Here is a 15,636-nt window from a genome sequence, read left to right as displayed (position 1 = left end):
ATGTTTCCTTATCCAAACAACTCATGAATGGGAAAAGTTACCTAGACTTTAAGGATGAGGCTAAAAACAAATTGGAATCTTTCCCTTTCGGAGTGAGTGGTTGGGTTGGGGAAAAGGACATAAATATCATGATGAATTTGTAGGGTTACATCACTCAATCATCATATCTCATGAATATGGTGATGCAGCATTGGGGATAGTTCTCGTCATTTGGAGGTCCATTATTGATGTGGGTATCCTTGCATTATATGCTACACTCTTGATTTGAACATGGTGTGTTATTTGCCATATGATGTAACCACGCGTTACTCTTAACACAATCTACTTAGGCAATAATCTCTCGACTCATGCTTTTATAACTTGAATTTGATACCTCATTTCGACTACTTTCCAATTTCTACTCACACCAAGTGATCTAGCATTTCGGCTCAAAAAATATATAGGTAATCATAGTAAGTTCTTTAAGAACATTGAAGATTTGATTGAGATTCGGTTCTATCCATCGAAACATTTAGATTATGTTTGATTCTCCAAGGGAAAGAAAATGGGGAAGAAAAATAGAAAAAAAAATTTATATGCTTCTTTAGTCTTATTTAACTTATTTTTTTATTATTATATTAAGATTTGATAGTTTGAAATGCATAAATTTTTAATTAATTTTAAATATTTGATTTTTTTTCATATTTTTTACTATTAAACTAAATATGAGAAAACAATTTTTTTAATGCTTTTGGAACCAAATATAGTCTTAAAGTCAGGTTGAAGTTAGTATTTAAATTGACCCTTTCCTCGTTTATACGTACTCATGGTTCAAGTGAAAATAGATATTCAATTAAAAAGGCTTAAGGGAATTTAACAAATAGAGAAGACTTAACATATTTTTACTTATTTAAATCATTGAAAAAATGCGCTATAAAACATATATTTGAGTCTCATTTTTAATATTTATTCCATCATTGAAATTTGAAAATTGGGATCCATCATTTTTAATATATTTTTAACAAAAAGGTTTAAAGGGCTTCCTACATATTGGGCTTTTGTTTATTCTTTCCACTAAGCCCAACTCCACACCCTATAAATATCTCAGAACATCCCTCCCTCACCTAAGAGCTCCGTACCCTTGGCGGGAAAAAACCAGATTTTGGCGGGGGAAAACCAGAAATTGCAGAGGGAGAGCGATGGGAGAAGAAGAAGAAATGAGTGTTGAGCAGGTGGAGGAGGAGTTCACAGTGTGGAAGAAGAACACTCCATTTCTCTACGATCTCATCATCTCTCACCCCCTCGAATGGCCTTCTCTCACCGTTCAATTCCTCCCATCTCCTCCGCTCCCCTACGCCCTCGACTCATTCTCCGTTCACAAACTTGTCCTCGGGACCCACACCTCCGACGGCTTCCCCAACTACCTCATGGTCGCCGACGCATTCCTCCCCAGAAACACCGCCGCCCCATCTGAGCAAAACCCCACCATTCCTAAGGTTAGTAATTTTTTATTGGGTTTATGGTTTTTTTGGGGTTTTGGTTTTCTGCACGTTAGGGTTTGCGAGTTTAGGCGTTTAGGTTATGGGTTTAACTTTTAGGGTTTAATATTTTTTGGTTTAGGTTCACCCATCAGTTGGTCAATGAAAAACTAAGTGTGTAAGTGAGTGATCTATGATTGGTTCGTGTTACAAAACGTTTTATTAAGTTTCCAACGAAGCAAGTATGCAATTTTTTTTTTGGTTTTGCTCAGCATTGTTTGATGAAATCACTAATTGGGAAAACAAATAAGCTGTTTTTGGTTTTTCTCACCAAATGTTCGATGAAATTACTAAGTGAGAAGTCTTGGTATTTTTATCTCATAGGTGGAGATAACGAAGAAAATACATGTGGATGGAGAAGTAAATCGAGCTCGGTGTATGCCACAAAACCCAGATATGGTTGCTGCTAAGACAAGTGGTTTGGAAGTATATGTTTTTAACCGTGGAAAGCCGTCGGTGGGGACCGAAGGACGGTCTTGCAATCCTGATCTGAGGTTAAGGGGTCATGAGAAAGAAGGGTATGGGTTGTCTTGGAGTCCCTTTAAAGGGGGTTATGTTTTGAGTGGTTCAAATGATTGCAAGGTATGCTTATGGGATGTGTCTGCATCTGCTGAAGATAAAGTGCTAGGCGCAATGCATGTTTACGAGGTAATGATTTGGGTTATACATTTCTGTTTGTTGACTTAAAATTCAATTGGTTTAATTGTTGTTTATGTTATTGCATGATTTGTGAATGTCAATTTAGGCTCATGAAAACGTGGTAGAAGATGTGTCCTGGCATTTGAAGAATGAAAATCTATTTGGATCAGTGGGGGATGATTGTCGATTAATGATCTGGGACTTGCGCTCGGACAAACCTCAGCATTCTGTTATAGTTCATGAGAAAGAGGTGAATCAGTCCTCAAAATTATTTCAGCTGTATGATTGTTTTTTTTCAACTTGTTTGTTTGTATGGAGTTTTACTTTCTAACAATGTTGCTCGAGTGATCTGAATGTGCTTTAGATTGTTACAATATAGCTCTAAATTTTGAAATGATAATTGTTGATGTACTAACCAACACATTGCTTATTTCATTGGATTGGTGATCTCCACTCATTAGAATATGGTGTTTCCAACTGGGGATTGTAAGTGCTCCCATCATGTTGCTCCACGATCGTGCCTAGTTCCTTCCTTGCCCTTCACGATATGCCCCTGCAAAGAAGGTTTACCCTCTCTGGGCAGACCCCTCCCAGAGAGGGGTCTGCTCAGAGAAAAACCTGGGTAAACCTTCTTTGCAGGGCATATCATGAAAAGGGCAAGGAAGGAACCAGGCATGATCGTGGGGCTACACATCATATACTCTAACGAAAAGGAACTCTGTGCCATTGCATCCTCCCTCTCCCTCTCAAGAGCTCCAGCTATTGGCAGTCATACTTACTAGATTGGGTCAAACAGGCTGAAGTATCAAACAACAAGAAGGGAGGCAATGGAGCCGATAAATTGCTTTGATTGGAAAATCTTTAAAACAGTGAAGTGAGCTATGAAAGAGAAGTTGAATACTGCATTAAATCAAACTACTACAGTGGATATCCTTCAATTTATTGTAAATAAAATGGTTGGGAAAGTAATTACTTTTAAGTGTGCTTTTCCCTTCAAAGGATGGTGACACTGGGAATGAATTTTTTTAGAACTTTAGAAAAATGACATGACCTTATTAAGATAAATCATGACAAAAGATCAAACTTCTAAAATTCATCTACTCCCTTGTACCAGATTCTAGCTGAGTTATCTAGGTAATTTTCTGATTTATGTACTTTTTTTGCATCAAGTAATTTTATGAACACTACCAATCTCTCTCTTTGTCTCTGTCTCTCTCCCTCCCTCCCCCTCTTGCAGCTTAACCATAGTTCATTATAATATGTACAGTATTATGATTCTATCAACTGGTTTCTCCTGCACAAACAAGCTATTTTACACTACAAGCATGTTGGCAGTTTGCACTTTTGGTTTAACTTCCATCTGGACTGCCATTGTGCTTCCATGCTCATGTAAGTTTCATCTTTAGAGAGCTGCTGTTCTTACCTTAGTAATGAACAATATCTGATTCCCTTGGACCCTTTCCCATATGAGTAAATCTATTAAGGTTGCAGAATATCCAAGATTAGTTTGTATCTTTTGATCTCCAAATGTATGAAAAAAGTAGCTAACAGTTATCAGATCTTAGACGCTTTCTAGAAATGTGGTATCAATATTTTTGACTGCTTGAGAAAATAAAGAATTACTTCTCAGCATGCTTGTTGTATACTGGAAATCTTTGGCACCTTTTGACTTATGGAGACTTGAAAGTAGTGTATGTCATATCTACAATTAATATGGAAAACATTGTGGTGTGATCCACTAGGAAACACACTGAGTGGGTAATTGAGATGTCTGCCATTATCCCTTGAAAGACTAGATAGGAATTAACCATTAGTCCTGACTTCTGAGAAGACCTGATCCTTCATTTATGTGTGACAACCTGCTTCTGTTGTGTATCAAAATCCTTCATGATATGTTGTTTACTAGTAACACATCTTTTTTCTTGGTTTCAGGTGAATTTTCTTTCTTTCAATCCATATAATGAATGGATTCTGGCTACAGCATCTTCAGACACTACAGTTGGGCTGTTCGATATGCGGAAGCTGAACTCACCATTGCATGTTTTAAGCAGCCACACGTATGTCCTTTGCCTTTCATATTATAAATTAAAATCTAAGTATTATGAAGAAATCATAAGGTTCATGCCCTTAAGGCCTTACTCTGGTGGCAAGGATTTGGTACGGGGATGGGGAAGTTCCTGCCCTTGTAAGTGTTATGAAGAAATTATAAAGTTCATGCCCTTGTAATATTCTTAATGTTAATGGTGAGGCCTAGCTCAATTGGCAGTGGATGGGGGCTTGATGGGAGAGGTTTCCGGTTTGATTCCATCAGACACCAAAAAAAGATTCACCATGAAAAACTAGAGATTGTAAATGTTGATAAATTAACTATAAGAATGTTTATATGTCACCTGCTCTTCCCTCCCCTCACCAAACACCAACCTGCCATTCTCACACCACCACTTACCAATTCATATGTGCTTTTTCTTCTCCTTTTTCAACGAAGCTTTAACCCTTAGTTTGCATGGTCTGCTGACCCATTTTATGTGTGTGGTTGTGGTTATGTCTGCTGAGTCTTGGGAGGCTTGGTTAAAGACTGAAGTCACTGAACAAAGGGTCTGTGGAATCTGAGATTATTGATAGGTTTAAAAAATAATTGGCATGTTGCTCTGCCTGTACCTTAGGTCCAAACTTTTTGATTGAGGCAAACATGTACTTGTCATGAATCCATTTTTAATATACTTTCTTAAAAGTAGTAAGCCTTCTTTTAGAATGCTTTCTTAAGAATGGAACACAAAATTTGAACTGTATCAGTAGCTTGATGGTTGAATATCATGCAATGACACAAACTTACTGTTGATGTTTTCCTTGAGGTTTTTTACATCATGATTCTCTTAAATTTACTAGGACCAGACCCATCTTGACGTTTGAAATATCATTTCTCACTGGACTTTGTTGCCTACAGGGAGGAGGTATTCCAGGTAGAATGGGATCCCAATCATGAAACTGTGTTGGCTTCTTCTGCTGATGACCGGAGGTTGATGGTTTGGGATCTTAACAGGTATTTCATACCAAGAAAGTTTTGCTGGGAATAATAACTCATGTGCTTTTCTTTGTTTACAAGATTTTAAAATTTCTATATTTCCCTGTTGCTTCATTTATGATCCATTTGATTGCCTAAAAGATGAGAAGGTAGGATCTTGAGCAACCAGCAAAGCATTTTAATTCAAACCAAAGAATCAAGAAAATAGCGGTTGGGCCCAGTTGAGAGTTTAAGGTTAAAATGGGATCTCTGGCAGAAAAAGAGGATATAGACTGCTTCCCAAACTATTATCACTATGACCTTTGTGGCTGCCTGGTTCTAATTCTTTGTATTTATTTTTCTAAAACTTAAGTTAAAGCCACAACTCCATCTTGCAGCTTTAGTGTTTTATATAAAGCTAAAATTACATATGAAGATGTGTAATCCTCCACTTCCCAGCCAAATACAACCTGTGTTTTGATGAAGCTGTAGCTTAATCCTCTACTTCTACATAAAACATGAAGGCACTGAAGCCCTAGGATGAAGCTGGAGCTCCAACTTAGGTCACGGCACATTGGAATAGAGAATGAAAATAAGAATAAAAAATTCTTTGGCGTGAAAACCAAAACCTACTCTCATTAGAATTTTGATTTATTTCTTCTACATGGTATTGTGATTCACCTTCATATTTATTCTTATTCCCATGTACTAAATGCACCCTTAAAGTAAAAAGAAAAAAATTAGTATTTACATGGCAAGGCCATAATGAATAATGGTTTGGGAAGAAGTCTATAAAGCCCATTGTTTTTGCCAAACAAGCCATATTGACTTCCAACTCTACTGGACCTATTTCGAACATGTTAAGTTTGACTGAACCATAGGACACAACTGCTTGCTACTTGAAAAATATTCTCATGGATTTCTAGGAATTTAAAGGGACAGACAATTTTAATCCCAACTGCTCAGCCACTGCTTTTAGCATTCACCTGTGAAGAGCTAAGGGACAAATAGAAAAAATTGAAAATGTACAATGAGAACGCCTCAATAGATCTGATTCTATTATTCTTATTAGAAACTCTCCTTACACCAAGCATGTTATTGACTTGGCAAAGCCAAACCGTTGTCATTTAATGTCCGGTAATTTGATTGCATTTAATGTCAGTTTGTTCATGCCTAAGTAGAGGTGTCCGATGGGCTGGGCCGGGCTGGCCCATGCAAGCCAAATAGGTGGCCCGGCATGGCCCAAAAGCCCGTGGGCTAATCGTGCCATGTCGTGCCATGCTGGCAGCCTGTTGCTACAGTATGGCTGTGCTAGCCCGGCCCAGTCTTTTGGCCTGCCGGGCCACTGGCCAAAATGAGTTGCCCGGCCCATTGGACACCTCTATGCTTAAGGTTCATCGCCGCCCAACTCACTAGTACAAGCATTTGAATCATGCATATGAAACTGTTTGTACGAGTTTTGCCTGTTAATTGGGTGCATTCTTGCTAGATTCTCCCAGCCTTCCAATGTTTCCATTGCTTCAATTTTGTTGTTCGTTTGAAAAATTCCAGCTAAGATTCCACTCAGGCTCTGGATGAAATTTTGGTTCCTTCAATCTTATATTCTCAACATTAATTTGTTCTTTTCAAACTTGTGGCATATTTTGAGTCTTCCACATGCCCAATTTTGCCTTAACTGACACACACTGATGCCTTTAGGATTGGGGAGGAGCAGTTAGAAGGCGAGGCTGCAGATGGTCCTCCTGAGCTTCTCTTTTCTCATGGGGGTCATAAAGCCAAGATATCAGACTTCTCCTGGAACAAAAATGAGCCATGGGTTATTTCAAGTGTAGCTGAGGACAATAGTCTTCAGATCTGGCAAATGACCGAGGGTATTTATCGAGACGAGGATGGCACACAAACTGCTGATGATCATTCATAGATGAACTAAAAGACATTCTCGCCATTTTATGAGTCAGAATTTGATACAGGCTGTAATTATGTTTTTGTCAGAAACCAATTACTGACTTTCATCTAAGAAAATTGTTGCTTAGTTTTACCTTTGAACATGTGTGAATTTCTGCTGTAAGCTCTGTTATAAGAAAGTTCTCGATTAGGTTAACACGAGTGCTGATTGTATGCAAAATCTCTGTTTTGTCGAAACAAGTCAGGAGCTTGAACCAAAAAAAAGGTTCAGAGGAGATTTTGCCATGGTCAAATGGAAGAGCCTTACTGAGAAGTGGGTGAAACTCAATAGAGAGGCAATAGCAGCAGCGAATGTGATTCAGGTTTAGGCACTGCTATGGGGGCTTGGCTTGGGATACTCTTTTTGCCCTGATAAAAGCTTGCCAGGAGATGATTCAAAGCTGGAGGTGCGAGGCTCTCAAGGATTTTAGAGGGGTTAATGGGCTGAGGCATATATTGGCTAACATGGGAAAATTAGTGTTGCCATCATGATCTGGAGTGTTATAATTTGAAATTCATCATTATCATTGAATTTTTAAAAGATAATTTGTTTCGCCTATTGTCATTGATAAGAATTAAGAAATCAATCAATATAATTGAAAAGTTGAGCAGAATTTGGAGACTAGATTTGGAAAGAAACTCATATCTTGATAAGTAGCCTGTTGGAACACATTCTGTTGGGTATGTAGGAGCCTGGGCAAGGGTGAAAGTTGAAAGCCAAAGTGAATCCCCTTATCTTGCCATCTTCATTTTCATCTCAGTGATGGGAGGTGAGGGCACATTATCCTTTTGGCTGGGTGCACCAATCACACACAAACATGCCATGCAGTTAAACCACTTATCTGTCACGACTAGGAGAAACCACATATGATTTATTTGCAAAATCTTGTGTCCACAGACACAATGCTGCCTGATGGAGGTTTTCCAATACAAAAATGAAAGAACCATTTTGAGTTCAATTCACCCATCGCAAAAACAAATCTGGGGTTTGGATCTCAGGAATTCAGGTTCGCAACTCACCTGTTCACTGCTCATAGTGGGGAGACATAACACATCCCACCTTCCCTAAGTTCTGTTCTGTAATTGAGCAATAAAAAATTCATATGGCTCAGAAAGAAAGAAAAACTGATTTAAGAACTGAAAAATCCAAGAGAGACACAGCAAACTGATACATCAGACAATTATATGCCATTGTAAGGTTTAAGAAGGCTGAGATTGAAAAGGAATTTGGGCATCATAGAAAACCAACAGGTTGGTCTCTGGTCATTAGTCCTCTAGCTACATACCCATTAAACTTTCCACTTTCCACTTTACAGAACATTCCACTAAACAAGGACTAAAGACCATAACAAAACAAAGTAACAAACTACAACAGGAGCACATCCATATAGCGTGGAGCTCAAATCCAAATAGAGAAGTCAACAACTGCCATAAGAAAGAGAATAAGAAGAACAAATGAAATAACACAAAAAGACCTACCTAAGGGGAAGGTGACACTGCAGTTCCATCAAACTACTTATTGGAAGGCAATATACAGCCTCAAGATAAGAAGACATCCATATTTTTTGCTTTTCAACTAGCTGTTGCTGCCCGATCCTCTCCTAATAAAATATACACAATGATAACGAGTCAGAAAAAGCCGACAAGGAATAAGTTGTAGATGCAATAGAGTTATATTCAAGTCTGTCATATACACAAGACTAAAGCTTATTTATAGGAAAAAAAAGAAGGGAACATAGAAAATACAGTCCATCTTACTATTGTTGTTGCTGGTGCTGCTCTTTTTATTTTGACAATTCAATTCATTTTATCCAAAAGCAATTACCTTATATACATACTAAAGAACCACTTCAATACGTTCATTCACATGATTACTGCTACTGGTCAATTGCTTAGCACTTCATGGAGAACAATATTGTAAATGCCTATCCAGATCAATCACCAGGCACCTTATGAAGAATAATATAGTAAATGCTCATCTAGATCAAACATTTTCTTGCTTTTTGATAGGACAAATGAGAGAGGAATGCAGCTTGAGGACAGCAAATGATGTGCCCAGGAAGTGCCACTCCTATAATGGGAGAGAGAAAATCAGCAGAAAAAAAAACCATAACGAAAAATTAAGGGCCTGTTTGCAAAAGTTTTCAAACACAGTTTTTGAGAATAGTTCTTAAAAACAGTTCCCAGTTGTTTTAAAAAACAAAACTCTTTTTGGGAAGTCAAATATGAAAAATAGTTTTTTGGGGGCCATTCTCAATGAAAGTACCATGAGTTTATGAACAATGCTAAAGTTTTTAAAGTGTTCTTCATATTTTCAATTGTTGCTTAGAAACCATAAAAAAATAACTGAAAACACCTAAAATTTGTTTTTAAAAACAGCTTGTTTTTAGAACAAATTATTAGAAAATTGTTTGCCAAATGTGTTTTCTGAGTTAGAAAATTGTTTTTTATTCTAAGGAACAGAAAACTGTTTTCAAGAACAGTTTTCAAATAGAGTCTAAGTGTCCATTTGGATACACTTTGTGTTTTTTAAAATCAGGAAATATTAATAACTCCTATGTAAAATGTAAAAATTCTTAAAGATTTACATAGAAAAGGTAATGATTTTTAAAAAAATGTTTAAAAATATATAAGTATTAAAAAAATTTCACTACCTCAAATTTAAAAAAATTTTAAAGTAGTTTTTAAGGATATAAGGTAAACAACCTATAAGGTAAAATTTTTGAAGTAATTTTTAAGGATTTAAGGATATTAAGTAACAGAAACATTTGTTGGCTGAACATAAGCTATTCGTTTAAAATCAAATAACATTTTAGCTAGTAATACTTAAAACATGGCATCTAATACAGGCTACCTTAAATTAAAACACTCTTGATATTACAGAACACCACCAACACAAATTTGACAGTATAAGAATAAAGATGATATATATACCATAGGCAATGACCATAAAACGTATTCTAAGAAAGACTATGCACTTGACAATAACATAAAGTTATCTTAGACACCCCATAAATTGACTGCAAGGTTACAGCAAAGTTAGGTTTGAATTGAAAGAGAATGATTGACACAAGCTGGAAAAGTTACAATAATTCGGTTTAAGATGAGTCACTAATTAGGAAATTGCTGTTATCAAAAGCCGCAAAGTTGGCTCATGATGCAATATATTCTATATCAGCCATAATCATTTGCCTTGCCACCCAAATTTGCACCAAACAACTAACAAGGTTGGAAAAGTGTTTTGAGTACACAACCATCTGTTTTAAGATTATCAGTCACTCGTTTGACCTGTTTCCAAACTAATTAGAGAGTGAGGTGAGAAAAAATCTCCAAGAAATATAAGAAAGTCATCGAGTATCCATGGCAAAGATGAAGAAACTTATCAACTAAATTGCGTTATGCATAGTTAACTTAAACAAACTCAATTATACTAATTCAAATGGATAATAAGCCCAAGGAAGGGGGAAAAGTGAAAAAGGCACTCAGGTTTCACCTTCTCTTATTTGGGATGGAAGAATTGGTGGTTATCCCATTCCCAACTCCACAACCAGGAAGCTCCTTTAGTGCAGCGCTTGGATTCCCCACACACGGTATATTCTCAAAATCACAACCGTTAAATCCTTGACCATTTAAACCTGCAGCTTCCCCATTTTTGGCTTCCAGCCCTGGATGAAGGCAATAAACCTGATCATCACACTGCAGGTTACATGGATTCATCACAAAAGCCCCAGACAAGCTTTGATTGACCATGTTTGGATATCCGTCCCCACTCTTGGCTGATTTCTGATAAGGAAATGATCCAATCTCTCCTTCAATCCTTCCCCTGATATCCACAAGCAAGCACTTGAGCCTTGCAACCTCTGCCTCCAATGCAGCCTGCCCCTGCAACCTCTTCAACAACTGCTGATTCAGACCCCTCAATCTCACAACCTCATCCTCCAAGGATGCGGCCCGGGCCTTCTTCTTCTCCCGATACTTTCGAACTGCTTCCCTATTGCCCAATGGGCGTTTCTTCGACTTCTTCTCTGCAGACTCTGCTGTATCATCCGTCGCTATGTTGTCCTCAGCTGGAGCCGGTACGATTTTGGTGTGAACATGAAAACAAGTGTGTGTATGTGAAAAATCAGGCCCGGGTGGATTACATGTATGAGTATGAGTGCAAGCATGAGTATCCTTCAGAATTTCATCAAAAAAGCTATCCATAGAGCAACTGCTAGGAAGGTCCGCCATATTTGGACTCGAAAATACATCTTGGTTTGAAAAGTCAAGTTCTCCGTCGTCCATGGCCATTCAGAACGACAAAATCAAGTAACAGAGTGATCAATTTGTGATCCTGAAATCAACCCAGATGAATTTTGCTATCAATTCTCGATGAGAATCGATGGAGTAAACAAGTCTCGATGGATCTTAGTATACTAGAACTGGGGTGTCTTGGAAAATCCACAAAACCCTGGAAAACAGAGATGAAGATAAGCAAAAAAAGCATAATCCAGATCGAAAATTGTGGTTGCGAACAGAAGCAAAAATGGAATTCCCAAGTGGGTTTCCGAACAAATCAATCAAACCAAAAGCGTCAATTATGCGTCTACATACAAGATCACCTTCCCGACTTCAAAACCCAAATGAGCTAGTAAAAACAGACAAGTAACAAACTAAGAATTCAATCAAATAATAAAACAAAGGGGAAAAATGATCCAAACCCCCCCATTCAAATAATTAGATAATGAAAATAACTGTTGTCACTAAGGTCCAAATGGAGAATGAAAACAGAATTGATGAAAACCACAACTTTGTAACCCTAAAAGAATGAAGAGGATTGGTTGGAAAGTAATGGGAAAGAGTGCAGTTCAATGGAAATTTGAAACCCTAGAAAGTGGACGTACCAGGAGAGAGCCATTGGTTCAGTCGTGTTCAGAGATTCCACAAAAGAAATCAGTCTGTCTTCGTTCTTAATTTATACGTAATCAAGGGACTGGTTTGCAAATTAAAAAAAATTGGAATTATCGAGTGCTGCAGGTGACTGTGATAGCCCTCTACAACTTGCAATTATGACCATTGAATGGGTAAATCAAATTTATCATATCTTAATCGGGGGTGGATCAAGTGATTAGCGTGAATAATTTGGTACAAATATGACTTACGAATACCATATCAACTCTCTAGGGTTGTAAGAAAATAAAAAAGCCGACAAAAACCATGTAAATTATGAAAAGCACTTTTGTAGGGATGTAAACTCTTATAATCAAATCGACTTGATTTGGAATGATTAAAAAAATTGATTTAGATAAGAATTTTGAAAATCTATTTCCGTGTGTTTGACTTTTAGCTTTTTTATTTTTTTAATATATAAAGATCCGTATAAATATTTTAAAGTAATTCTCATAATCCGTTCAATAAGATCCTAAAAAACGTCTTTAATATATACATAATACTTAAAAAAACTTTATTATTTAAGTGTCAAAAATACTAAAAACGTTTTTTAAAATCATTCTCAAATTTACTTTTAATTAAACATTAAAAAATAGTATTAATTATATTTAAAAAATTGGATTTAAGACTTGAATTAACTCGTATTTGAAAGATTATTTCAAAGCAAACCAAAATTAGTTCAAGTTTTTCATTACTAACAGGTCAATTTGATTTTGATTCTAAAATAAATTAATCATATTGATTCGACTAATCACACTTTTTTAAACCTCGTATCATACATTTACCTATTTTTAACTTCACTTGAACACAAAAAAAAGCGAAAAATTGATATCAAAATGAATTATGGTATATAGATGTGCAATATCATTTAAATATGTTTAAAATAAAAACATGATTACTAAAATTTGATTGATTTACCAAAAATACTATTGAGGTTAAAAAAAATCTTACCATTAAATAACATTTTTATATTATTATTAAATGTTTATATCCAATCTCACTCAAACCAAATCGATATAAAATAAGAACACTATAAAATTATAAAAAAATATGATTATATATTAAAGTATTATTAGAGTCAATGATTGAAATGTCATGATATATCGGAGAAATATTATTCGAGCTTTGCATAATTTTCAAATGTTATGTGGAAATTTTGTTCACATGAAATTTTGATTTTTTTTTCTTATTTTTTTATCGAAGTATTGATGATATATCGATATTTCAATGTCATGTCAACATTTTTTTAAAGTTGTATTGAGTTAACCCAAGTCCTATTCTTGTTGGTCTCGTTAAGGCCCACTTTATTAATTATCATCGTTTTAAAGGTATTTTTTTTAATATTTTTATGAGTTTTTATCAATTTTTATTTTACCATAAAATCAAGTTATCTATGTGTAGAGATTATATTTTAAAGTAATTCTCATAATCCGTTTAATAAGATCCTAAAAAACGTCTTTAATATATATATAATACTTAAAAAAAAATTATTATTTAAGTGTCAAAAATATTAAAAACGTTTTTTAAAATTACTCTCAAACTCACTTTTAATTAAACATTAAAAAATAGTATTAATTATATTTAAAAAATTGGATTTAAGACTTGAATTAACTCGTATCTAAAATATTATTTCAAAGCAAATCAAAATTAGTTCAATTTTTTCATTACTAACAGGTCAATTTGATTTTGATTCTAATATAAATTAATCATATCGATTCGACTAATCACACTTTTTTAAACCTTATATCAGAACATTTACCTATTTTTAACTTCACTTAAACATGAAAAAAGTGAAAAATTGGTATCAAAGTGAATTTTCATATATAGATGTGAAATATCATTTAAATATGTTTAAAATAAAAACATGATTACTACAATTTGATTGATTTACCAAAAATACTATTGAGGTTAAAAAAACTCTTACCATTAAATAACATTTTTTTTTAATTATTAAATGTTTATATCCAATCTCACTCAAACCAAATCGATATAAAATAAGAACACTATAAAATTATAAAAAAAATATGATTATATATTAAAGTATTATTAGAGTCAATGATTGAAATGTCGTGATATATCGGAGAAATATTATTCGAGCTTTGCATAATTTTCAAATGTTATGTGGAAATTTTGTTCACATGAAATTTTGATTTTTTTCCTTATTTTTTTTATCGAAGTATTGATGATATATCGATATTTCAATGTCATGTCAACATTTTTTTTAAGCTGTATTGAGTTAACCCAAGTCCTATTCTTGTTGGTCTCGTTAAGGCCCACTTTATTAATTATCATCGTTTTAAAGGTATTTTTTTTTTAATATTTTTATGAGTTTTTATCAATTTTTATTTTACCATAAAATCAAGTTATCTATGTGTAGAGATTATATTTTAAAGTAATTCTCATAATCCGTTTAATAAGATCCTAAAAAACGTCTTTAATATATATATAATACTTAAAAAAAAATTATTATTTAAGTGTCAAAAATATTAAAAACGTTTTTTAAAATTACTCTCAAACTCACTTTTAATTAAACATTAAAAAATAGTATTAATTATATTTAAAAAATTGGATTTAAGACTTGAATTAACTCGTATCTAAAATATTATTTCAAAGCAAATCAAAATTAGTTCAATTTTTTCATTACTAACAGGTCAATTTGATTTTAATTCTAATATAAATTAATCATATCGATTCGACTAATCATACTTTTTTAAACCTTATATCAGAACATTTACCTATTTTTAACTTCACTTAAACATGAAAAAAGTGAAAAATTGGTATCAAAATGAATTATTGTACGTAGATGTGAAATATCATTTAAATATGTTTAAAATAAAAACATGATTACTAAAATTTGATTGATTTACCAAAAATACTATTGAGGTTAAAAAAAATCTTACCATTAAATAACATTTTTTTATATTATTAAATGTTTATATCCAATCTCACTCAAACCAAATCGATATAAAATAAGAACACTATAAAATTATATAAAAAAAAAATTATATATTAAAAAGTATTATTAGGGTCAATGATTGAAATGTCGTGATATATCGGAGAAATATTATTCGAGCTTTGCATAGTTTTGAAATGATAAGTATGTGGAAATTTTGTTCACATGAAATTTTGATTTTTTTTCCTTATTTTTTATCAAAGTATTGATGATATATCGATATTTCAATGTCATGTCAACACTTTTTTCAAGTTGTATTGAGTTAAACTCAAATGTCTTCGTCATTAGGCCTAGAGTTAGCCCAAGTCCTATTCTTGTTGGTTGCGTTAAGACCCACTTCATTAATTATCATCGTTTTAAAGGTATTTTTTAATATTTTTATGAGTTTTTATAAATTTTTATTTTGCCATAAAATCAAGTTATCTATGTGCAGAAATTATATTTTAATCATTGACTAGGATTAAAAAGAAAAAAGATGACGCGTGATAGCAAGGTATGGTGCAACCGACAGCACTGGATTATTTTGGCGGCGGATCCTTGGGCATCGAGGTGTTTATAGGCTTATAGCTTAAAGTGTATATCCTTATCCACCGTTGGATTTAGAAGCCAAAGGCGGTGAGATGGTGGGCCAGTGCAAGCCGGATTTGAAGGCT

The 15,636-nt window shown here is 34.3% G+C and overlaps 2 protein-coding genes across 2 annotated transcripts; one reads left to right on the top strand and one right to left on the bottom strand.

Annotated features, from left to right (window-relative positions):
* The first annotated feature begins 1,092 nt into the window (after positions 1–1,092).
* On the top strand, positions 1,093–7,263 carry LOC117911094 (WD-40 repeat-containing protein MSI2). Its single transcript, XM_034825281.1, has 6 exons — positions 1,093–1,475; positions 1,842–2,165; positions 2,263–2,406; positions 4,089–4,213; positions 5,101–5,196; positions 6,856–7,263. Exons 1-6 carry the CDS (start codon positions 1,179–1,181, stop codon positions 7,076–7,078), a joined length of 1,209 nt encoding a protein of 402 aa, XP_034681172.1. The 5' UTR covers positions 1,093–1,178; the 3' UTR covers positions 7,079–7,263.
* Positions 7,264–8,216: 953 nt separating this feature from the next.
* Positions 8,217–12,046, bottom strand: LOC117911095 (basic leucine zipper 23). Its single transcript, XM_034825282.1, has 3 exons — positions 11,985–12,046; positions 10,595–11,551; positions 8,217–8,702 (listed from the first exon to the last, which is right to left on the bottom strand). Exons 2-3 carry the CDS (start codon positions 11,389–11,391, stop codon positions 8,678–8,680), a joined length of 822 nt encoding a protein of 273 aa, XP_034681173.1. The 5' UTR covers positions 11,392–11,551; positions 11,985–12,046; the 3' UTR covers positions 8,217–8,677.
* Between the last annotated feature and the right edge of the window lie 3,590 nt (positions 12,047–15,636).

This window comes from Vitis riparia, chromosome 3 (assembly GCF_004353265.1).
Source record: "Vitis riparia cultivar Riparia Gloire de Montpellier isolate 1030 chromosome 3, EGFV_Vit.rip_1.0, whole genome shotgun sequence".
Lineage (NCBI taxonomy): Eukaryota > Viridiplantae > Streptophyta > Magnoliopsida > Vitales > Vitaceae > Vitis > Vitis riparia.
The sequence above is the reverse complement of the archived record's forward strand: the minus strand, read 5'-3'. Positions and strand labels throughout refer to the sequence as shown.

Excerpts from the sequence above, each read along its gene's own strand:
- LOC117911094 (XM_034825281.1), top strand. The coding sequence starts at position 1,179 with ATGGGAGAAGAAGAAGAAATGAGTGTTGAGCAGGTGGAGGAGGAGTTC. Across the intron at positions 2,166-2,262 it reads GCGCAATGCATGTTTACGAG|GCTCATGAAAACGTGGTAGA; the intron begins GTAATGATTTGG and ends ATGTCAATTTAG. Across the intron at positions 2,407-4,088 it reads TTATAGTTCATGAGAAAGAG|GTGAATTTTCTTTCTTTCAA; the intron begins GTGAATCAGTCC and ends TCTTGGTTTCAG.
- LOC117911095 (XM_034825282.1), bottom strand. The coding sequence starts at position 11,391 with ATGGCCATGGACGACGGAGAACTTGACTTTTCAAACCAAGATGTATTT. Across the intron at positions 8,703-10,594 it reads TCCATCCCAAATAAGAGAAG|GAGAGGATCGGGCAGCAACA; the intron begins GTGAAACCTGAG and ends ATATTTTATTAG.